This window comes from Centropristis striata, chromosome 5 (assembly GCF_030273125.1).
Source record: "Centropristis striata isolate RG_2023a ecotype Rhode Island chromosome 5, C.striata_1.0, whole genome shotgun sequence".
Classification (NCBI taxonomy): domain Eukaryota; kingdom Metazoa; phylum Chordata; class Actinopteri; order Perciformes; family Serranidae; genus Centropristis; species Centropristis striata.
In genome coordinates, this window is record NC_081521.1 from 23068476 (window position 1) to 23093715 (window position 25240).

General features: G+C 39.7%; 1 protein-coding gene across 10 annotated transcripts in view; it reads left to right on the forward strand.

The window, feature by feature from the left end:
• Window positions 1-25240, forward strand: part of kif1b (kinesin family member 1B) — a 63382-nt gene that overhangs the window by 12950 nt on the left and 25192 nt on the right. For 2 of the 10 annotated variants that reach the window (XM_059333744.1, XM_059333745.1), the window contains exons 3-22: window positions 4171-4247; window positions 4357-4536; window positions 5012-5080; window positions 5455-5633; window positions 6579-6690; window positions 7199-7276; window positions 7373-7438; window positions 7621-7638; window positions 7961-8036; window positions 8965-9043; window positions 9153-9295; window positions 10326-10367; window positions 12068-12279; window positions 13678-13757; window positions 14249-14324; window positions 15607-15686; window positions 16089-16195; window positions 16539-16622; window positions 16876-17056; window positions 17674-17746. In XM_059333744.1, coding sequence (XP_059189727.1) covers window positions 4171-4247; window positions 4357-4536; window positions 5012-5080; window positions 5455-5633; window positions 6579-6690; window positions 7199-7276; window positions 7373-7438; window positions 7621-7638; window positions 7961-8036; window positions 8965-9043; window positions 9153-9295; window positions 10326-10367; window positions 12068-12279; window positions 13678-13757; window positions 14249-14324; window positions 15607-15686; window positions 16089-16195; window positions 16539-16622; window positions 16876-17056; window positions 17674-17746 — 2012 coding nt within the window. Of the gene's footprint in view, window positions 1-4170; window positions 4248-4356; window positions 4537-5011; window positions 5081-5454; window positions 5634-6578; window positions 6691-7198; window positions 7277-7372; window positions 7439-7620; window positions 7639-7960; window positions 8037-8964; window positions 9044-9152; window positions 9296-10325; window positions 10368-12067; window positions 12280-13677; window positions 13758-14248; window positions 14325-15606; window positions 15687-16088; window positions 16196-16538; window positions 16623-16875; window positions 17057-17673; window positions 17747-19847; window positions 23760-25240 lie in introns of those variants that run through there. The other 8 variants (XM_059333748.1, XM_059333750.1, XM_059333749.1 and 5 more) reach the window with 6 other exon arrangements.

Genomic DNA, 25240 nt, shown 5'->3' on the forward strand with positions numbered 1-25240 from the left:
CTGACACTTCCTGTTTACATCTGCCAAAGCATCATGTTATGAAGGTGTTGGGGAGGTGCAGACCACTGTGTCAGACTATGTTAACCCCTTGTCTTCTTCTCTTCCTGCAGTTCCTTTACTCCCTTGAGGCTTCTCAGCCCAATTATAATCAACACAAAACAACACACACACAGAAATATGGACCTAATATTCCATATACTGAGTTCAGTGCACATGTTAGGGTTATTTGGTGCTGCCAATGTAACCAATATTATTATTCAGCAGTCGCAGTCTGTAATCCTGTGTGTGAATTCAATGTTGTGAATGAAATAATGTTCCTCAGAAGTGAAGCGTTACATCACAATGCTGCCCATATGCACACAGACCCCGGGGATGCTATTAAAATTCCTCTGTCTTGCTGAAAGAAGCTCACATTGTAATTACAATTCTGCACAGATATTATTTCTCTGAATGTCTGTGTTCTCTAAGCAGTTCACCCATTTGTTTTCCTTTATATTTTCATATGAATTTATTCAAAGCCATTACCCCCTTCCTGTGATAGCAGACTGACATCGATCAGCTGGAACTAACAGCTCGCAGGTCCTCAGAGGGTTACTGCAATGGAGAGGCAGAAATGTTCAGCCATTTTAGATCCTGCTTGTCTGCTAGGCCCAGGTGAATGGGGCTAGCTTTTAGTCCCCATCTGGTGCTCAGAGACCTCCTAACAACCTAATTACTGAGGGGTATCTCTGCTCTCCTGGCCGGATTATAGGCCCCATGTTGAACACTGGAGCACAAAATGTCTGCCGGCTACAACCAGCTGAGTGATGTTCTTTAGATAGCAGGATGTGGTTAGTTAACTGGTAGCCACCCTGCCTTGAAATGGAAAGCTCCTGTGGAGTGCCAGCATCAAATCGGTGCTATATTCTACGGAACAGGAACTGAAAATGCAGCGCTGTGGCATTGTGGATAAATAAACATTTGGACTGCCCTCCTATGCCATCCGGTAGCTTGTGTCTGTTCACTGAACACGGGGTTCTGACTAAATGTCTTTATCATGAAATAATCGTGTCTCATGTGTAATCTCCCACACAGATCTGCATCTATCATCTCTTTATGTAATTGAAGTTTAGCGTTGTTTGATGGCCTGATGATGACACAGTCCTCTCTCTTTTACTGATGATTTAAAAGAGAAAGGACTGCCTGTGGATTCTACCTGTGGACTCTCAGCTTAGTGCTTGGTATGCAGCCAATCAATGCAATGTACCTTCTGTGTCAACAAGAATATAGCCTTGGGTTTCTGAAATTATGTTTGTCTTTTCTAAATCACTAAAATATTTATTATTATTCTCACAGTATGTAAAAGGTTGTTGTCTAGTAAAAGTTGTTTGGGGTATTGCTTATGGGGTCTGATAAGAAGCTTAATGTCTTAGTTACAAATCCTAAATCTCCTGCATGTCTCAGGATTTTCAAAGTGTTACAGTCCTGGAATCAGTCTGATAAATAACTGTATATGGTCGTAAACCTGCATTGAAGTAGTTGTATGTAGTTTCTACAGAGCAGTAATAGGGTATGCTTGAGGCGAGAGAAAACAGGACGCAATGTGCCGCATCCTCCCCTTCTGTGCCAAGTTGAGGTTGTTATGGCAACCAGAATCTGGTCCTATACCTGTTGCCATGGTTGAGAAAGACAGAGTGATGACGTTTATTAAGCAGCAGAAATGCGTCTGCCATTTTGAGCCCAGAATGTGACTCTGGTGGGAATATTTACTATAAATGGAAAGCAAAGGAATTCCTCATTGACATGTTAATCTGTTACCATCTGTGCATCAGTGCTCACGTAGATTCTCACATAGACATCTGCTTGTAAGTGTGATGTACAGGTGTATACAGTGAACAGAGTGCAAAATAGGTGAGTCATGCTGAAAGATATGGGGCACTTCTGTCTAATTTACTCAGTCTCAGATGGTGGGGATAAAATTCACCTCATCCTGCCTCAGTCTTCAACATTTAGATGCAACAGTTTAACCGATGTGTGACCAGAATATAGTTGAATGTGCCTTGAGAGTCAATGCGTCAATCTTGAGTACAAATTAGACTGCACACACATGTAACTGTTACCAGCCCTATCCCTTACTGCATCCTTCCCTTCAATACACATTTATAGACTCTTACATGAGAGACCCACTCTTGTGACGCACTGACAGGACCGCATGGGTGAAGCAGCTATCTGTTCTGGGAGCATTGGAGTGGGCAATCGAATGAGACATCTATCGTGAGCATGATTCACCTATAGGAGTTTAGCTTGGGTACTTTTTACACCACGACTTTCACCCTGCTGGTCACTGAGACCTGACTGGGGCAATTGACAGACTTGGGGATTAAAAAAGCTCATGTCATTTCTTGCCTTGCTAGAACACAGCTGTGATTCCCACTAAAGCCAGTTTGTAGCAGTCAATCCGATGGCCCGGCATCAGCATCCCACTGTGTAAAACCCCCACACGTTGCACTGTCTCAGTGTCTCGTCATCTTTCTGTTTTTACTGCGAAGTTGCCTCGTTAACACTGAATTTGGCTGACATTGAATGACTCTGAATTAGACTGTCTCTTCATTAATAGCACTGTAGATTGTTCCAGGAAAGGGGAACAGGGGCACTGGTAACGTAAATCTCCCTTCGTTGCTTCATGCTCTGGCTCCAATTTCCCATTTGAGACAGGTCAAAGGTGAAATTTGGCTTTATTTAGCCACGTGTCTTGCTGTATCCTCTTCCAGTGCCCAATATGGAAGCCGCTCCGCCTGTGCACCTGAACCTGTTAGAAGATTGTAGGAGGTACAAACAAATGCATCATTTCTACCTGGGCTAGGTTGTAGCTACCTGAGTTTCAGTGCAATGGAAGCTGCTATAATCATCACATATTTAGCATGAAGCAGTTAGTGTTCCGGTTTCTGAGGACACGCTGTGCTTTTCTGTCAGCATGTGACCTGTGGAGGGTGATATGCAATCCCTGTCTCTCCACATCTCCTGCATTATTGATAAGTGTGCTGAAATCCTCTGAACGCATAAGGCACTCTGCCGGGGACATCTTGATGCAAAAACCTCTCAAGCACCCTCATGTCGAGGAGCCAGATCGGCTTTAATTTGCCCATTAGCAAAGCACAAAATTTACATTAAACAAAAACTAATTACTGCTTTGTGGCCCACACTGGAGATTTGCTTGGAAACAGTGAGAATGCACTAAATACATAGTTTATATTGTTCTCACTAAGATACAGATTCACAGTTTTCCCTTTAACCCTGCCTTCGGTCTCTATTGTTGCTCTGTTTGGATTGTTGCTAGGCCCTTGAGCACACCCGTTAGTCCCTAAAACCCTTTCTCTCTCCCTCCTCTTCACCTCCCCCCTCTGTAATAACGATGGAGGTATGCGTTTGTCTGTATAGCATGAACAAACTCTTTGCACTGGCCCCTGATTCAAGGAAGCTTCAGTCAATAAAAGTGCATTTTGTTTAAAAGGACGATTTAAAGGGAAAAACTGGGGTACATATTTCTATAAATATCCTACAGTAACTTCCTAATCTCCTCCCCTCTCTCCGTCACATATCCAGTGCAGAGTGTGGAAAGCTTGAACACTAGTCCCAGGGGTACCAGCAAGCATGGTTGAGAGGGATGACATACCAGGGATGGCTGCAGATTCTTGTTCATTAAGAAATGTCTGTGTGGCCACAGGGAATGGCTGGGTAGTGCAGAAATATTGTGTCATCCTGCCTTTTGTATACAACAGATGAGAGTAGGCTGATGTGTTATTATTAAAACACTGTATCTTTTTTGCTCTGTAATGAATTCATACAATGAGTTAAGATGGTGTGTTTAGTATAGGTTGACACAACAGTTGCAGTTGCCAATGGCTGATAATCTGTCATAGGTTCATGTGACTTTCAGTTTCAAATATATCACTGTTAGTTCTCTAACAAATATTTAAAAAAATCTCTTTAAATGAGGGATGCATGTTTGGTTAGATGTTGACGTTTAACCAACAACATTTACGAGATACTAAATTGTGGTTGAAGGTATTGACTCGAAATCTTCGGGTTGGCCTTAAGATGAAACTGAAAGAACATGGGGGTGGTTGTCGTCTCATCTTCACATTCAAACCAGTTATCAACCATATCACTAATTTTGTTCTTCCCCCACAGCTATTCTCAATCCCAAAGCCCCAAAGGAACCAGCAAAGACCTTCAGTTTTGATTACTCCTACTGGTCACACACTACGGTGAGTTAAAAAATACTATCTGTCCCATCGTCTGGTGAATATAAATATAATTATTCCACAAAATTTGAAACTCTATACATTTTAAGCCTTCTCTCTGTCTTCCCCACAGCCGGAAGACCCCAGCTTTGCATCACAGAACCTTGTGTACAATGATATTGGCAAAGAAATGCTGGCGCATGCGTTTGAGGGCTACAACGTCTGCATTTTTGCCTATGGCCAGACAGGAGCTGGCAAATCCTACACCATGATGGGAAAGCAGGAGGAGGGGCAGGAAGGAATCATTCCCATGGTTTGTTCTATAATGCAGCATTCTGTCTTTTTCTGAATTGCCTTGTAGAGATAAAGAGACTTTGCTGACTGTATTTAATGTCTAATTTAACCTTACGTAAAAATGTTACAGCAACCACTGGGTCATGCTCATGATCACTTTCTATCATACAGTAACATATTTACCAATTCTTCGATCCTTAACTCCTTTCATAAATCAATTATTTAATGCCTGTCTTATCATATTTCTTACAACTTTTCATTCATTCCAGAATTCACACTGTATTTCATACAACAATCACCGCTGTGTTAAATCTCATCTGCTGATGCAGTCTAAATGTTATGGTCCAATGTTCTACTGCAATATATACAAATAAGTTGTTTGTTAGTGTTTTGTTTATCTATTGGTGCATAGATCTCTCTTTGTATTCATCCTCCCTTTCACCTCCCCACATGCTGTTAATTTGCACTAAACATTTTCTTTCTCTGCCTCTCAGCTCTGTGAAGATCTGTTTGAAAAAATCAATGAGGAAACCAACAAAGACGAGCTCTCCTACTCGGTAGAGGTGAGTCTCAGCCTGCTTTGGCATCTGTAATCCATGTTCCCAGCCCCTGCCACCAACCCTTGTGTTTACCTGTCTCTATTGAGCCAGTCCAAGCCTTCTCCTAACAATATATCTGGTAACAGTCAGACATCAGTCACATATTGGCTAAACCTTCAAAGACGCTGGGTTTCCTCAGCACATTCGTTCGGATTATTTTGTTAGATTCTGATGTGGATCAACAATAAAAAATATGAAAATATTGTGAGGATGCAAAATATACTATACTATACATTATTTGGACCTGCAGTGCAATCATTCAGCTTAATTTTACTGCTTTATGATGTTGCACTGTGGCACCTGATTTGACAATCTGTTACTTTTTCACTTGTTTCCAGGTCAGTTACATGGAAATCTACTGTGAGCGGGTGAGAGATTTGCTAAACCCTAAGAACAAAGGGAATTTACGAGTGCGAGAGCACCCGCTACTGGGTCCCTATGTGGAGGACCTGTCCAAGCTTGCTGTCACCTCCTACACAGACATCGCTGATTTAATGGATGCAGGCAACAAGGCCAGGTGAGCCAAGCCCTGGGATCACGCTGCGATCTTGGAAATGAGGGGGAGTGATGGTGGTTGTGATAGCTGTGATAACCCAGGTTCCTTAAAAGAATTAAGGTGGAAAATTCCTGGCAAGATAAAAAAAAATATTTAGAATCAGGAAATGTTCTTATCATAGATTTTTATAGCTTTATCATCAGTGTAGATCAGCTAGTTATATTCAATAGACCAGAATCAGAAGTCCATCTGACCTGGATGACTTATATTCTTCTGAGACAGAACCTCTCTTAAATTGCAGGTACTGTCTAGTTCTCATTGAAATTAGTGCATGTGTATTTTTTACTGTGTGTGGGTGTCACGAGAGCTCCTGTGGGGAGGAGTGAACCCTGCCTTAATCTTCCTGTGCTGACTCAGAGGGCTTATTTCTGGAACATGGCATGAAAAGCCTGTATCTCCCCTGTGACTGTCCCTCTGACTGCACCTTGTGTATTTGTGTTTGGTGTCCTCACAGTATTATCCACCTCCACCATACAAAGTAATCCCTGAGACTCAATTCACGCTAATAGGCATAAAACCCAGTGATGATAGCTCCAGTAATAGCCAAGACCATGAATTTAGCATTGTTAATACTGAACCATTTAAAAGTGATTAAACCTGGGGTAGGCAGGGCTTTTTTGGTATAATTGGACAATACCGTAGTAACCTTTCAGTAAATTGCAATTCAAGTTGTTTGAGAGAAAACCAGACTTCTGCACCCTCTCTTTTTCAGGCCGGAGAGTTTGGGTCTGTGACAAGAGCCTTTGGCAAGTCATAGTTCATTTCAGAGACGGGGTGTTCCTATTGGCCGTTCTGCAAATGCAGATCGACATGTCTGATTCTGTGGTGAAAAACCCTGCAGAAAAACTGTGCAAATATGTTCCACCATATTGTTTCCTCACTATGGCTGTATGTGCTCACTTACAGAACTGTGGCTGCCACCAACATGAATGAGACCAGCAGCAGGTCCCATGCTGTTTTCACCATTGTCTTCACACAGAAGAAACACGACAGCGAAACAGATCTCTCTACAGAAAAGGTCAGAGGATTATAGAAAGATTGACATCTTTTGATTGTTAAATTAGATCATGAATTAATCATACTTAACCATGTTTATAACTTAGCACTGACTCTGATTCTGTGCTGTTGGCGGTGCATTTCTTCATACTGGTTTTTACTTACAGTCCATTTATTAAGTTTGATGCTGTTGGCCAACATGTCTCCAGTGGTCCTCTGGCCGGGGTGGTTGCCATTTTAGAGTTGACTTTTAGCATTTCCTCTGGCTGCAGCAGAGACAAAGACCACTGTGTTATTGTAAACACAATGCCTATTGTATTTAGCCACTCTATCAGATTTTCCTGCCTCGCTGCATCTCACATAACAGTAATGTCCAAATGTTTAGAATGGTTTACACTTTCATTTTGACTACTTGAACATTTTTTTAAATATAACAAACTCAGTATTCAGTGGTTTTAGTAACATTCTCATTCTTATGTAAATAATTCATAAGCTTCATGCATCCAAAATTGAATTTACTCCCTTTTCAGGTCAGTAAAATTAGTCTGGTAGACTTGGCAGGGAGTGAACGAGCAGATTCCACTGGAGCTAAAGGCACCAGGCTAAAGGTAAGACTCCCATTAACACCAACAGCATTAGCACAGTTGACAAGCATTATCCCGATGGCTCGTAAAAAATAAAACTTTTTGCATCTGTGGTTGCAGGAGGGAGCAAACATCAACAAATCTCTCACCACGTTAGGAAAGGTTATCTCTGCCTTGGCTGAAGTGGTGAGTCTTTTATGTCTTTTTTTCAGTCTTTTCTCTCCCTCTTCTCCTTTTTTCAGCCATGTCTCTTACCCTTTAAAACCTGACCCTGTCTTCTCAAGGAATTAATGTTTGTAGCCTGGCATGCTGTAATGTCTGCCCTTCTGTTTTCTCTTCTCTTGTCCTTGTAATGCTTGCTCACGCAGGATAACTGTACCAGCAAGGTAAACCCTTTGACAGCTCAACCACTACCCTCTGATTCCTCCCATGAGGCATATTTCACAGCCTTTTGCCATATGCAGTGCTGAAGTTGATGCGCAGTCTTCTGTCATCACCATTTTATTTCACAAGTGCTGTGTGCTTTTAGGCACAACGCTGAGTAAAATCCATAATGGGGCCTCTTCTCATTTTACCTGACCTCTTGTCCATTCCATATGAGCTGTCTGTCATTAACTGTCATCCCTAATATTCAGTGTTAAAACTGAAAGTCTTAAATCAGTTCTCAGTTGTATTTCTGCACGCCAACTGAATGTTTGTTTCCTGCAGAGCAAGAAGAAGAAGAAGAGCGACTTCATCCCGTACAGAGACTCTGTTCTGACATGGCTGCTGAGGGAGAACCTCGGTATGAACATTAATATCTAAAGCTAAATATCCGTTACCTGTGGAATATGTTGAAATTTATGTCTGTTAACTGTATAGCAAAATCCATATTCTTAGACAGCAAGAAAAATTGAACCATCTGTATCCTGTAAGATGAAGTGGGGGTAAAAAAAAATGACTGGAGCTAGTGTACATTACTCTCTGCCAATTTAAGAAGAACACTGTCAGCAGACTGTATTTCAACCTAACTAGACAAGCACACCCATCTTCTTCAGTTCAGACATGTATGGAGGAGAGGTGCACAGTGTGTCTTAAATCTTAGCACTTTTGACACATGCAGTACTTTGCATTTTAGTCTAATGAGATAGTCTTTTATTCAGGATATAGCACTCATTTCGCTGTAGTGGCGTTTTCTTCCGTGTGGAGCATTTATACTGTACAGTGCAGTGGAAATTAAATGTGAAATTATTCTCATACTAATCTATCTTGTTTGGGCCACGTATAGTGTGTAAGAAAAACAGCATTTACCAAACGGCATTTTTTTTAATTGGAGATCAGCATTTCATAAGCATCAATTCAAGATATAAAGTTATTCCAGAGCTGTTATCCACATTTTTATTTTTTATTATTATTATTTTTTTAACCAGTAAGTTAGAACGAGGAACCGGAAAAAAATAGACAATCCCCAAGAACGAAGAGGGAGAGAATTAAAATTATTATTATTATTATTATTGTTATTATTATTATTAATATTATTATTATTAATAATAATAATAATAATAATAATGATAATAATAATAAAATAAATGAAAATAAAAACAAAATAATAAATTAGATACATAGGTACATAAATGATATATAAATACAATAAAATAAAATGTATAGTAATATAAAGGGAGGCAAAATAGAAGAGAGTATAATTTACATCGTGACCTGTCTTTCCTTATCAGGTGGAAACTCAAGAACAGCCATGGTAGCTGCCCTCAGTCCCGCAGATATCAACTATGATGAAACTCTCAGCACACTCCGGTAAGGTTTCAATCCAGGACATGGATGATAACTTCCAAAATAATTCAAGATAGTTGTTTGTATTTATTCCTCAACTATGAATAAAGTTTATCACTGTTGCAATTTGTAGCTACGCTGACCGAGCTAAGAACATCAAATGCAATGCTGTCATCAATGAGGATCCCAACAATAAGCTGGTGCGTGACCTGAAGGATGAAGTGGCTCGGCTGAAGGAGCTGCTCCGTGCCCAGGGCCTGGGAGACATTCTGGACAGTGAGTTTAATGCCATCGCAGCGGGCCACATCTGCAGCCACACAGCTCCTACCTTCTCTGTCAGGGTCTACCACACGCTGGCAACATCTTTCTACTTCACTGTCTAATTTCTTTCCAATCATCCTTTGTTTTCATCTCTGTGCCTGTATTCATGCCTAGTTCATAACTAAAATGACTTAACAGCTTAAAAATCTTAAAACTATGATACCATACTGGTTTATTATGCCTCCTTACAGAGTTAAATGTATAGAGTTAAATTATTAGACCACCCTTGTTTTCTTCAATTTCTTGTTCATTTTTATACCTGGTACAACTAAAGGTACATTTGTTTTGACAGATAGGATGACAACAAAAAAAAGCTCATAAGACTTTAATTTAAGAGCTGATATGTAGCCATTTTCCATGGTTTTCTTGATAATGATTTTGGTTATTATCAAGAAAACCATGGGAAAATGGCTAGATATCAACTCTTAAATTAAACTCTTATGAGCTATTTGTGTTATCATTATATTCGTCTAAACAACTGTACCTTTAGTTGTACCAGGCATTAAAATGAACAAGAAATTGAAGAAAAAGTGTGGTTAAATATTTGTTTTCCATGACTGTATGATATACACTATTATAAACTACATTGTTATGACATTTAAGCTTGTATACTCTACAATTACAAATTATAAATGGTCATATTTGGCTGATTGTGACTGACAACACAAATGGTAGTTTAAAGCAGCATAAAGCTATCACACTTCATTTGCTGTCCACATGAGTAATGGCTCATCGCCTAGTAAATTAGAGACATAATACGCCCATTAATAACTTCTAATATTTGAACTGATTAATGAACTGCCGACTTGCTAATGCCTGCTTAGATCATGCCTAATGACATGGCAATTAACAAGTCATTCCATGCCATTTCTTCTCATCCTTGTTATGGTTTTCATCCAGCTCACTAAAAATGTTTGTAACCGTTTCCTCCCATTCTACTGCTGCTGACCTTTGATCCTTCTCATCTTTTCCTGCTTCCTCTTAGTCGATCCTATGGGAGATGATTGCCCAGGAAGTGGAATCAAATGTGTGTATATGTGTGGTAGCCATGAATTATCTATCGCTATTTGCCCTATTAATAATTGCTAACACTGCTGACGCCCCCGTTACCTGTATTTTAAATTTGCTACCAGCTTTGCATGTAAATGCCAAAAAAAAGCAAAAGCTTAATGGAACCAGATTCAGAAATGCAAGGCTTCCATAGGTGTGCTGATCTAGCGAGGGTTAGCATGCCTCTAGATTAGCATGCTTTGCGCTTGAATGATGGGGGTGAGGCAGCTATTTGCAAGCTCAAATGTAACTGCATTAGTTACTTTTGGAATCTCCCCTTTAGAAACATTACTTTAGAAGACCTCTGTTGTCTTCCCCACCCCCAAAGCATATCTGTCTTTGAACCGCTTTCTCAAGCTTCTTTTCTTAACAGTGGTCTTTCTGCTTTTTACTTTGTTTTCTTTTACTAACAATCCGCTGCAGCTGACAGTTCTCAAAACCTTAGACTGTTACTTCTCAGTTCTCTAACTGAGGCTCAGTGCTTCAGACGGAAAGGTGCATGATTTTGCATTTCTCAGTAGACACACCAGAAGTTTACTGTGTATATAGAGTTGCCTAGCTTGATGTGTTATGATAGTTTAGTATTGAGTAGTTAGATTGCTTGTGTGCCCTCTTCTGTATTCTTAGAAATCCCTAATAACTTCTCCTTCTATCTTTTTGCACTTATAATCTGCGTTTATGTTATTAACCCACGTTTCTGACCAAAAGTGGGTATTTACCTAATATGCAAGATAAAAGCATACATTTTGCTGCGGTTATCTCACTACTTGGGTCTTGAAGCATTCCCTATTTTTCTGGAATATGAAAAGCCGAGTAACAAATGTCATGCATCTCCCAAAACATTTAAAATCTACGTTTATGGGGAATGTTTTGTTCTTAGAAGGCGCACTCTGTTACCTCAGAGGTTCCTTAGGCCAATATATTGATATGAGAAGCCTGACCTTTAGTGAGGCTGCTTTGGATTCTTTTTGGTAGATGTTTGAATGCATGCGCGCACGTGTACGTGTGTGCGGTGAATCAAACTACTCGACTGCAGGCTGAACTTTGGCAGCATGTGTCAATGACTCTCATCTGTCCTCCCACTGGACCCCCTTACAGTCTCCATCCCCCTCTTTTCCTGTAGTTGATACACTGATAGCAGTTTTCACACAGTGTGTTCTCATTCACACATTCACAACAAAGGCAACACATTAATACATAACCTTATTCCTTAGCATTGTACACACTAGAAATTAAGTGCTCAGGGGTAATTGCTCTGCGCTGTAATTCGGGCCCACATAAAAACAGTACTCTGGAAAGTCTTTAATCGAGTACAACCTGAAATTTTATGCATTTTCTGTGGGAGTTGAAGAGTTGGTGCAAGCAGACTGTTGTAAACCACCTGGAGTGAAAACTGCTTCTCTCTGTAGCTGACCATTATAATGGTTGTTTGTCTTAACCCTTACTGTAAAATGTGTGTCTTACATTGGTCTCCCCTCCCCTTTGTCCTTTCTCTTCTGTGTCCCCCCACCCCCCACCCCCCCCCTCTCCTTCTCTCCTCTCTCTTCTCCTATTTGGTGTTTTGTTCCTTCATTTTATGTGTTTTGTTCCCCCTATCCTGCCCTGGGCCTATCCCACCTCTCTGTCTGTGTTGTACTCTTTTTCCCTCTCCCTCTTTCTCTCCTGCTGTTGGCTCAGACCTCAAAGACATTCAGAACAATAAGCATAGATACTTGATAGCCTCAGAGAACCAACGCCCTGGCCATTTCTCCACAGCCCCTATTGGTTCCCTGACAGCCTCGCCATCCTCTGGCTCACTGTGCAACCAGGGGGGCCTTCAGTCAGTCACCAGCATCCAGGAGCGCATCATGTCCACCCCTGGAGGAGAGGAGGCTATTGAAAGACTCAAGGTAAAGTTGGTCCATGAAGACCACAGTCGTCAAATGTTTTGTGTTAAGAGAAAAGGAGAGTCCCACAGCTATCTGCACACCCTGTTAAGACCTTAAACTTTGGATACTTCTTTATCTTTAATTAATTTAAGTCCTTTTTACACACTGAAGATTTGGAAAAAAAACATGCTGTCAGTAAAAGCTTAAAGCTGCCCCATGTTGTGCTGTGTGGTGCAACAGGCTGGTTTATGTAAGTAAGGCATGTGCTGAAAAATGTCCATAATATCTGTGAATATCAATATCTCACTTACTAAAAATCTTGAAACTCCATTGAAACAAAGACTTGCTCAAACTGGGAACCATTATTTTATTTTGTAAATATATACACTATATAAACTTAATTTACATTTTACTCAGGGTACCAATTTTTTGGAATCAGCGTATGTAAATGACCAAATATGGTTAAAACACTAATTTCTTCCACCCATTTCTGTATCGGTCAACAAAATATTTTCTCCACTGCCTGCTGTGGTAAATTTGTATTTTCCACAAGTGCAAAGGAGTGGTTTCCCTTAGTGCTTGTTGTTAGATAATGCAATAATAACATAAGCATTAAGATACCTCAGTAGATAAGGGCTGTAGTATATATTGTAGTAGGAACTCTAGAAGATGAATCTTTCCAAAATGCTGAACTATCTGTAAATCGATTAGTCAACTGATTAAAACACATCCCCCATTGTAATGTTTGTTCAGTAATTTAGTTTATAATAAGTTAATGTGTTAATTTCAAGCTGGCTTTTGTTTAATTTTAGCCCACACGCAGCCTTTTAATCCAAACACGTTTCTCCTCATATGGCCTCTGAGTTTTTACTTCCCTCACGCTCACAGTACACCTCTCACTCTGTGGATGAGGGAGCACATAGCGTTGCAACAACCAGCCATGAGGAGCTGCAGTTTCCATGGCAACCATCGTGCCCAGTCTGTCTGTCATCCACTGACGTCAAGCACCAACGCAGATACGGAGGAAATTGGACCAAAATAGATCCTATTGACTTTTAAGCTTTAATAGTGAGGCACATAATATTCACATTCTTTTATCTTCAAAGGTGATGAAGTCATGTTATTGTTTCAGAAACAAAGATTATAGGGGAGGTTACCTTGACAGTTCTTACAAAAAACCTCATTAAAAACAGCAGTATGTTACCCCTGCCCCTCACTGTTTTTATACCTGACTCAAACTCAAAAATGTATATATGAACCTGATCACCAAAGCATGTTTGTCACTAGTATTAAAGCTCTTGAATCCTGACTGGGTGTGCCTCTTGTTACTGAGCTTAGCACCTGTTACTCCTGCACTGCCTATTGTTAACATTACATTACACTTGTTGTGTTTTCCTCACACTTTGCCTCTGCTTTCAGGAATCAGAAAAGATCATTGCCGAGCTCAATGAAACCTGGGAAGAGAAACTACGAAAGACGGAGGCAATCCGTATGGAGAGGTCAGTATTGGCTTTTCCACCTCGATCTCTCAAGGGGGAGATGTGTGTCATACGTGTGCCTCCACCTCCTCCTTCCATTCATCTGTGTCCTGTCAGTGCTCGTCACTCCGTAGTCTCTTTCTTTCACCCCTGTGTGCTGTCTGTCTCATTTTCTTCACCTATCTGTCTCATTTCCTCTGTACTCATTCTGTCCATTTCCCTTCCCTTCTCTGTCTTCACACTCTGCTGAACAAACACCCTTTTCTCCCCTTTAATGCACTCATCTGTGGCTTCAGACATCAGCCATGTTACTGTCTGTCCATTGAGTCACACTGGTGCCGTTCTCTGCCTGTTGTCACTTCACAAATCGCTTTCTGTATGTCCCTTCTCTTATTAAAGGCTGAAAATAAATGCACAGAGCATGTGTTTTTCTGTTGCGTAGAATATGTGCAGCATGTTTGTCTTTTTAGGTGCAGCTCCTCAGCCTGACAAATGTTTTTCCATCACAACAGGGAGGCCTTGCTCGCAGAGATGGGTGTGGCAATCCGTGAAGATGGAGGCACTTTGGGGGTCTTCTCTCCTAAAAAGGTAAAATAAGCACAGGCGTTGATGGCGGATGACTGTCGAATTTCACATGGGTGGTGATGCACATCCTTCCGCCATCACTTCTGCTTCCCATGTTATCTTTTTCCATGAGAAACCTCCCTGTACGTCTGTGTTTTTTTATGTACTCACTTCATCATTCTGTCTCTTTCCACTTTGTGTTATTTGCTTTTTTCACATGCTCAGCTTAGCCGTGACATGTCGTTTGATGAGCAGTTTGATTGTTTTGCTACTAAGAAGGTTTGTTTAATTGAATTAGAAGTCAGACCACCTTCCCTGCACTAGATGAGTTTTCATAGTGGAAGTCTTTAGTAGTGATTTACCCTCATGAATGTCCTTATTTACAAGGTCAGAGTTTTTGTCATGGTTACCGCACCCATTGCATAGATCTCCATTTAGTGGAGCAGTGGAGCATCTGCAGTTAATTTCCCCCTTCATGTTTAAGTCTAATATACATGCTCTTTAAAATGAAGGGGCCGTATTAAGATTCTTTGAAGTTATATTTCACAAAGACCATTTAAAGCACTTTTTTATCTTTTGATTATAATACTTAGGTCTGAGTAGATTAAGTTTTCCCTTATCTGCTTAGAGCTATTAGTACTGTCATTAGGCTTATTTAATTACAGGGAATAGTACATTCCCCTCAGGATCCTCCAGCAGAGGAAATGTGGTGTGGCAGCACCAAAAAGACCAGAAGATGTGTCAGTATAAACTTGTCAGAAGAGGCAGGACAGATTTGTTATCTTTCAATCACTGACACTGTGCAACACTAGCTGTCACTTGATCAGCTGTGGTTTCAGAAAATTCCCCTCCTTGAAATGAATCCTTCTCTAGGCATGTTCAGACCCCCTCCTCTGCTGCTAATGTGTTTTAGGTTTTTCTCCTTCACATTCATTTGCCTTCCATTCATTTTTTTCTCTCCTTTCACTCATTGCCGCTCCACTGGTTAGCTTTTCGATGAGAAGCCTTGTGATCTTTATACAGACTTTAATGGGGTGTTTTCACCAAAAAAGGTTGGTGTTTTAGCAGAGTAGCTGCTAGCATTATTTGTAGTTGAACAGTGATGTGTCAGACTCTAGAGTGTCAGCACTGTGTCAATCCGTTTTTGTCTATGTTCATGTCACAAGCAGTGTTTGATATAAAACTATGCCCACTTGATTAACATTTCTAGTGTTGGGATACTTTCAGCACTGCTGAATATTGATGAAAGTAGAGGAATCTTTGAAATGTTTTTGTGGTAAACTGTCTACCTCTCATGTGTCTGTAGACTCCACACCTTGTTAACCTGAATGAGGATCCTCTCATGTCAGAGTGTCTGCTTTACTACATCAAAGACGGAATTACAAGGTAAGGAAACCTGAGCGATGACACTGAAATGCTGCACAGAATGTAGAATTTTTTTTCAATTTCTTCAAGGCAGTATCCGTGCACAACTACTCTGTATTTCATTTTTCCTCTTTTGATGTTAAGCAAGAGGAATTTTCAGGAGAAACCGGTTTAAAATCTGCCACTGATCACAAAAAGTTTTGCCGTCTAAAGTTACTTTCCTCCCCTCTTTGTCCTTTGGGCCCCCTCACTAGACTGAGTATTTCGTTACAATCACACCTCAGGGGGACAATAATAGATGACATAATCACAAATAAGAGAATCTATAGTGCTTCAGAGGTGTTGACTTCTTGACAAAATGGCTGCCAATACATTGAGAAGGCATTGTTCACTCTCTCAAAATGGCCTCTGTGATTGTTCCAGGGTGGGTCAGGCTGATGCTGAAAGACGACAGGACATTGTTTTAAGTGGTGCTCATATCAAGGAAGAGCACTGCATCTTCCGCAGCGAGAGGAATGCCAATGGAAATGGTGAGTCGCCATATTATGAGTTTGCTTGCTTGTGTTGTGTTATTTACCTCGGCATATGTGTGTTAAGTATCCACTTTAAATTAAACTTTACTCCTCTGATTTAAAAAGGTCTGTAGGCTCTATATACTTGCCAAAGCAACCCTTGACACTTTATCAGTGGAATACTTTGGTGCATAAATATAGACTCAAGATTTATCTTCTGTTGCTAATGGAAACATTATGCCCTTAATAGCAGCAATCACTGCATAGACTGTATGAGATAGTTGTCCTTTAACATTTGAAAATGAACAATGAGCTTCTCAGAATGAATTACTGATGATTGGTTAATGTGTTTTCGCTGAAGTTATCGTCATGCTGGTGCCCTGTGAGGGATCAGAAACTTACGTCAATGGCAAGCGTGTTGAGGATTCAATCCAGCTTCGTTCAGGTACATATCTAATTGTTGTAAATAATCTATACATGTGATATTTTTAGGCCAACATGAGAAAACTGATTTGCTATTAACTTATCGGGCTTTTCCTTGGTTTTCTTCATAAATCATTGATGTATAATTTGGTTTGTAACACCCTTTGTGATGTTCTAACTTAAATAAAAGAAATAGTGAAAACAAAAGTTATTGCTCTTACAGTTACACTGGTTACTAGAACTGAAGGAACAATGTCTTCTCAATCTTCTTTCAGGTAACCGTATCATTATGGGAAAGAACCACGTGTTCCGGTTCAACCACCCAGAACAGGCCCGGGCTGAAAGGGAGAAGACGCCAACAGCTGAAACCCCTGTGGAGCCGGTGGACTGGACCTTTGCACAGAGAGAGCTTCTGGAGAAGCAGGGCATCGACATGAAGCAGGAGATGGAGAAAAGGTACGCAGTCCTGTTGGTTATATTTAAAGGAACTGTTCATAGTGTCAGTAGTCCCCATAGCAAATTGCTAACACTTGCTAGCTTGGTTAGCAAGGTGCATCTGTAATTTAAGTTAACTGTGATATTAAAAGGGTCAAAATTGACAGATGAAACAGGTTTATGGCTTTTTAACTGTGCACAGTGGATACGCATTGATATGCCTCTATCATGATAAACAGGTTGCCTTGGTAGCAACTTGTCAATCAAAATGTAGCCACATCCTAAAACGTACCCTGTCTTATCGTCTATTTTACTCTTAATGGACCCAAAATTTACAAAATGAACATCATACTGTATTGAAGAAGACTTGGGAATAAACATTTAGACCAAAAAGTCATTAGGATTTTTTTTCTGAGGCAATAAATCAAGTGAGAAGTAGGGTCATCTTCTCATAGGCTTATATACATCCAAGAATTCTATGCTGCCAATGGCGTCGTCTCCCGCTGGCCATTAGAAAGAATGCAAGTTTTAATCACTTTCTCATTGGCTTCACTTTTCACGTCTTTGGTTTGGGGTTTTTATACATGAAATCATGAATGTTGTGATGTATTCCACATTTTTTTTTCCATTTTTTGTAGGCTCACTGAGATGGAAATCTTGTACAAAAAGGAGAAGGAGGAAGCAGACCAACTTCTGGAGCAACAGCGATTGGTGAGTTCAAATTACCTGGACTACAGACCCACTTTGTGAATTTTATGGATTCAGTCTGTTTTCTGTAATCGTTGTTAAAATGTGTAAACAAGTTAGTAATAACTGCAGAGTGGGTTTATTATATATGAAGCCATAACTTAGATATTATTAAAGGCAGCTCCTTGAGTGATTCAGTTAATTTGTGATATTTTGTGTGTGATTTTGAGTGAAATGTCATAAGTGGAATTCAAAGTTAAAGCATGGTTCTTACAATTACAATTGGAAAGCTAGTTTTTTGGATGATAGTTTCACTCGGTCCATTTGAATCTGACTAGTACTAATTCTCACTCTGAGCTTTGACACTTTTGAGATGTCTGCGTGTGTGAATCACACCTTTACCTTTCGCGCATGTCTGCTCTTCTTGCATGGAAGGTTTTCTGGTTTGAGACAGATGAGCTTTTACTTGCCTTCTTCTTGAGTTTAACTGATTTTTCTGTAGCAATTTGATTGAGCAAGAATTAGACCGTAAAGCTTTCCCTTTTCCAAATCCCTGTTTTCACTTTTCTTGTGTCTTCTATTGTGGATTTGAATCTTGCAAAACAGCAACTTGTGCTAAAGTTTATTTGATATTATGAAAAAAAAATATTTAAAACTGATTGAATATTGGTCAGTAACACATTGAAACACACTGAAACACAATGCCTTGTTTTTTTAAAGTGATGCTGATTTTGCATGGTTCATGTTAATAGCATGTTTTCTTAACTCAGTACTGGTTCTGGACTAAGTTGCAGTTTTTGCTGTTGAGCTGGTCAGCTTTGAAGTGGCTGTTGATTTGCTTGGATTAGATTTCTACTCTAGTTTTCTTGCTCTGTTTTATCCTGAGTTTCATCTCTTCAATGCAGTTGCTGACTTGTACAATGCATTGTGATAACAAAAATTCCTGCTGTAGTTTTTTGACAGATAGTGACAATGTGGTTTCTCATTGACTTCTTTGGCTACCTCTCTTTGCTAGCCTTACTTGGAATCTGTGTAGCACACTGAGGGCACGGCTCAACAACAGAGTTATCACTGTTTACAGTTGAATCAGTGAATCACAGACCTCTTCCATACTGTGGTGGTTTTATGTGCAGAGCTACAGGCATAGGGGTTCAGACTCCCAGCGAGAAACATGTCAAATTCTAGCCATAGACACCGTATCATACACAAGACCCAAATTCTCCGTACCAAATGGTTGTGATCTGTAATGTATTTTGTCTACAAAAAAAATGAGAAACTGCATTTTTTTTTCCAACTAACATCTTTCTTGTAGTGGATTAACACTTACTCTCACTCCTGCCTCTCCTCTCTCTACTGGCTTTCTGATCAACTGCAAGAACACTCTCTCTTCTAACACACTGCTAATACTAAAGCCACTCAAATCTTCTGGACTAAAGGGAGAAAGCTCCAAAAACCAACTGCATGCGTGCCACTGTAGCATGTTTGGGATCCAGCTTTCAAATCACAAAATTTCAGAAGAGGAATATCTTTAAACAATACAGAAGTGCTCCAATCAGCAGCTATCCTCTATTGATATTTCTTTTCTTATCATGATAGACATGCTTTATCTTTACTTTTAATACCAATATGCAACATTGGGAACAGAATTATTAAAGCTGATATCCTCATTAAAACAAATGTTTATTCATATAACTATTTCATTGAGGAAATATGAGAACGACAAACTGACAAGCAAGAAAGTCAATGGAAGCCACTGTTTGTTGGATTATCATTTGTTTTTCTATCTTTATTTTGAACATAATTCTGGATGGATGGATTCTGCATGTTGCCATACATCTTGTACAGTAATGATGTATGCACAATATTTAAAATTGCGCTACTGCAGGCAACTTTGTTAAATATTCAAAATTTTCAAATTCTGTACCGTTAAATTTTGTCTAAGCTGGTGTTTGTAGCCTGATTTAACTTCAACTTTACTCATGGTTGAGGTTCCCATGTTGCATATTCATACCTTTATTCATTCTTTGATTTAAAAAGCCATCCTTTCATCCTCTTTGATTTCCCATTTTAATTTCTCCTTTTTTTTGGGAACCTTTTGGTTTGTTTCCTGTGTTGTCTTCTCAAGGATGGAGACTCTGATAGTGGGGATGACTCAGATAAGAGGTCTTGTGAAGAGAGCTGGAGGCTGATCACTTCCTTGAGGGAAAAGCTGCCCCCCAGCAAGCTACAAACCATAGTGAAAAAATGTGGATTACCCAGCAGTGGGAAGAGAAGAGAGCCAGTTAAAATGTACCAGATTCCTCAGCGGCGCCGCATCACCAAGGACTCCAAGTGGGTGACCATCTCTGACCTGAAGATCCAGGCAGTCAAAGAAATTTGTTATGAAGTAGCGCTCAATGACTTCCGCCACACACGGCAGGAAATTGAGGCACTGGCCATTGTGAAGATGAAGGAGCTTTGTGCTAGCTACAGCAAGAAGGACCCCAACGAGCGGGACTCGTGGAGGGCGGTGGCTCGGGATGTTTGGGATACAGTCGGGGTTGGTGATGAGCGCATTGAGGATGTCATAACCAATGGGACTCGACCCGGAGGGGTAGTTATGGATGACCTAAAGGTGCACATTGATAAACTCGAGGACATCTTGCAAGAGGTAAAGAAACAAAATAACGTGAAGGATGAAGAGATCCGAGCTCTCAGGAGCAAGATGGTCAAAATGGAGAAGGTCCTTCCACTCATCACCCCAGAGAACCAAGAAAAGGCTCCTGTAGCTTCTTCCACTAGTGCTTCTGTCGCTGCCACAACTCCAAGCCCTCGAGAAGGAAAACCTCCTTTGCCTGAAAAGCCTGATGTAGATGACTTAGATTCACAGACAGGCCAAAGTACAGGAGATGACTCTACCCTAAAGCGAGGCCACATGCGCTGGATGCGCCAAGAGCAGCTACGCCTCAAGAGCCTTCAGCAACAAGAGATCTCCAAGCAGCTACGCCGGCAAACCGGACCACATCGCTTTATACCCCCTGAGGACCGCAAGCTGCGCTTCCCCTTCAAGAGCAACCCGAAGCACCGCAACTCATGGAGCCCCGGTACTCATATCATAATTACAGATCAGCAGGTCATTGAGCTAAAGGTGCCCAAAGAAGCTGTAGAGGAAGAAGAGGGAGAAAGCCAGCCTGGAGAAATGCTGGCTGCTTCACTCATCCAAGTCACTCCCCCATTGCCAAGCTCATCAGTCCAGCGCGGGAGCAAAGACTTGGAGCAAGGTTTAAGCCAGGGTCACAGACATAACTATAGGAACAACCAGAACCAGCAGCCCCATGAACGAGGCCGCAGCAACTCTTTTAATCACCGCCAGCGGCCCTCTGGCTCCATGGAGTCCCTGCAGCAGTCTGAAAGCAACAGGAGGCACTCGCAAGCTTTCTACCAGCCCCGTCATCATCAGAGCCAGCAGGGATACCCTCCGCCACACCATCAACAACAGCCTTGCCACTATGATGGCATGATGTATACAGATGGCAGATTCAATGGCTACCAGCAGTACCATCACACTGACCAGGCTAACCATCCAATCACCTTTCAGGCACCTCCTCGAATGCGGAGGCAAATGTCTGCTCCCAATCTAAAAGCCAGCAGAGAGACGACAGTCTGAGTGGGACTTGTGGAATGAGGAACTAGTTTTTTTTAGTAGGCAAACACATTACAGATCACAACAGCTCAGAATCATGTGAGTCAAGCAGCTCAAACCGACTGTGACTTTTGCACTTGATCAGTGTGTTATTGGTTGATCCAAAAGTATTGTATGTATTATAAGAAGACATTTTATCATCATCATCATCATCATAATCATAATATATATGCCGTTTTATCAGTTTTTGCTGCATTGTGTGTGCTGTCATCGCTAGCATTGGGAGAGCTGTCATAAGGAATTGAAGCCAACAGACGATAAAGGGACTGTTTTTTTTTTTTTCAGAAGAGGCATGCCTACTCTGCTCATTTTTCAGCATGTGTGACAATTCATCAATCATGCTTTGATTTGCCAAAATTATCTTCATGGTTGAATTTCTGAGTTTACATCTTTGCCATTTTAGTATTGATTTATAATGAATGTTTTTAGCCTTGACAGTATAAACACATTGAAGTGTCTAATTTTCATTTCAAGACTTCGTCGTTTTTGTTTTCTACATTAGGAACCTAAAAACACCCTATATTTATTCCTTTGTATGTAACTGAATGTTAGGGTGAAAGAATGACTTTTTGTTGTACCTCATAAAACATTTCTTTTCATAAATCACAAATGGCCTAGATCTGGAATCAAAACACTAGTGTGTTTTAAAATCGATTACGGGAAAACTTGATGCTCTAGTCAATTGCGTGACTGCCTTATTAACAGACTGAAATAGTGTTCAAAGAAAGTGGTACCTTTTATGCACTAACCATATTAATGCTGCTGTGCATTTAAAAATCAATATTTCCTTTCTCTCCTTTTTAATTTAGCACTCATTGCGCAACGTTTTAACTAAAATTTGCAAAGGAAACTTTATAAGTTTCCTCACCAAACTAACTTTTTATTGATAACATACTGATTTATTAAAATTTCTAGTAAGCTTGATTGCTTGATCCCAAATTTTTTATTTCTTTATTTTAAATGCGTAACTGCCACCTACTTGCATTTCAGTACTTTTCACTTCTTTTAAGTCATGGATAATTAGTTAGTTAATGATGACAATAATTTTAACGTCAAGCAATAAGTCACTCTATTCTTAAAAATTGTATTTTTTAAACACCCCTCCCTTAGAAATTATGAATATTTTATATATTGGTAGATTTTTCTCCAGGATGTTTTCATGAATCCTGTGGTTTACTAAAGACCCTATCAAATGTAAGAACCACTATGCTAAAAATGAACCTAAGATAACTAAGTTTCACTGTAACCAGTCCAGAAAGTTAAAAAAAAATGTTTAAACCACACATCATGAACTGAGCTCCGATTTCTGTTTCATGCGTCTTAAAATTACATTCTGGGTTTGTGGTTCACTGAGTAAGCACAGAGTTCTCCGTGTTTTGATTGGATGTCCTACAGAGTGTTGTCATGGCTCCCAAAGACTTGCCTTTAAAAATGTTGGGGGGAGGACAAAGCCTTGAAGTGTTTGCATAATGTTATTCGGGGGAACTATCCATATCAAATGAGATTTTGAAGACTGCCTTTTTTTCTTTTTTTTTGTAAGCTTAAAGCCACACACTCATGCAACCTGGATAGATCTATCAGACTGATGGTCTATGAAATCAGTTGCCCATGTCAGTTTTTTGCCTCTGTGATAAGCTGATGCTTATTTGAATAAGCAGCAAGTCTGCCTGTCGATCTGTCTTTTCCTTGCTGCTTTCGTAGCTTTAAAATAACCCATTAATGATAACATTTAAGTACCAGATGGCCTTGAAAACATTTTAGAAAAACAGTGACAGTCACCAGCGTGGGAGAGACCTTTGAGGACTATCAAACTGTTAAACTTGGGTTCAGAATGATGAAGAGATTTTCTGTTTTATACTATTAGATTTGACAGTATATATTCTGCCGTACTATGCTGTAACAAAAACCAAATGATATGACATATGCAAGTCTAGCCTCTCCACCTTACGCCTCATGTCTTTGACTATCTTTGCATGCGATAGCTTACATTTCCTCATCCCTAATAAAGGCTCCATTAAAGAAAGAATGTTATTAAATGCACTGGTGCTGATGGCAACCAGGTAAGCTGGAAAGTATACAACATCAAATGGACAGTGTACTGTCCTTTTGAAATATACATATGTGTCTGTGTTGGATCTCAACTCAAAGTGTCTGTTGAGTGTTGTACATCCGCTTTTTGAATCTGCAATATCAAGTGCCTCATTGTGGCTGTGTACCAAGTCGTGTCGCTCCTTAATCAAGCACTCTGTGCAAACATACAGTGCATATGTGAACAAGGTAAGGATATACTGAATCTCTGTGTTGCTGGATGATTTTCAAAGTATGACTAAAATAAAATGACATGCTCCAAGTGAAGTTATTTGTTATATATGGGTGATATTTGTTGTTTTCACTGCTAATAAAAACCAGTTGAGGGGCAGATCTCTGTATGTGTTCACTCAGGTTAGGTTAAAGGAATTTATACAGTTTAATTTTTAAATCACTCTTTTTGAAGCTAATACCTATTAGGGCTGGGTGATATGGACCAAAAGTCATATCCCTATATATTTAGGCTGAATATCGATATCAATATTTAGGCTGAATATCGTTATTTTTATAGCAAAGTGGGAGCAAACCAAATATTACATGTCAAAAGAAGTTTTATTGAAACCGTTTATTTAAGTGAATGTAAATGCTGTATAACAACAGGAGTACTTTTTTTTATTTTTTTTTTATCAAAGCTCCATAAAGTGCACATTTAAATAAAAAAATATCTTAAATAAAAATTGCCTATGAAATAAAATAGGCCATTTTAAAAAAAATAAATATATTTATATGAGAAAAAAAATAACAAACATTATAAAAGAACTAAATATGACGAACTCTAGTAAGGGCAGCATTTATATATAAAGCAGCTTGCCTGGAGCAAGGATCACAGCGCAAATTTGAACTATATCGATATATGCTATATGGTCTAATTCCATACCACATTTAAAAATATATTTATGTAATTTTTATATCGATATATCGCCAGCCTTAGTACCTATCGGGCTGAGTTTTATTCTTTTATTTTTTACTTAATATCGATACTGATACCATTACTCCAATACCAATTTTATCAAATCCATTATGACAAAAAGAAAGTACAACAGTACACATTACAGTACAAATTGACATTTTTATTTTTCAGCTCCTTTACACCTACGTACGATACATACAGTAGTCTCTCAAAATGGAACACACGCACACAATCAAACACACTGGAAAGAGCGCCTCTGAGCGTAACATAGTGTTTTTCTCACATGCCTGTACGACATGTAATGTTAGACAGCCAATCACCAGCTTTATTAGATCTTGATACAAGCTTACTGCTTCTTACTGGCTCGCTGGTGCTGATGGGATTCACTCCTTTCGTATTGAAATTTTGAATTGAATGGCAGGATATATATATATAACACTCAAGGCGATACTATGGAGGAAAGGTCCCAGCCCTTAGTACCTAATATCCGCAGACCTTCATCCTATAGTGGCGAAAATCCTTGTTATAAGATATTCCTTATTACTGTAATCATTTAATACTACATTATTACAATGTCCCACATACACTTTCAACATGGGATGGGACAGAAAGTTAAGGTTGGCATTCACCTCATTTCATTATGACTTTACATTTACATTTGCTTTTAGCCTTTGTCATCTTTAAAAAAAAAAAAAAAAAAAAAAAAGTTATTTTAATTTTTTGAAAACCGCTTCAAATCCTGTATTTACTTGGTATATGTATGGGACACAATGCATCAGAATAGCAGCTCTATGATTTAGATTTAGATTACTATAATCAGTCAAATTTGCTTTTTGGA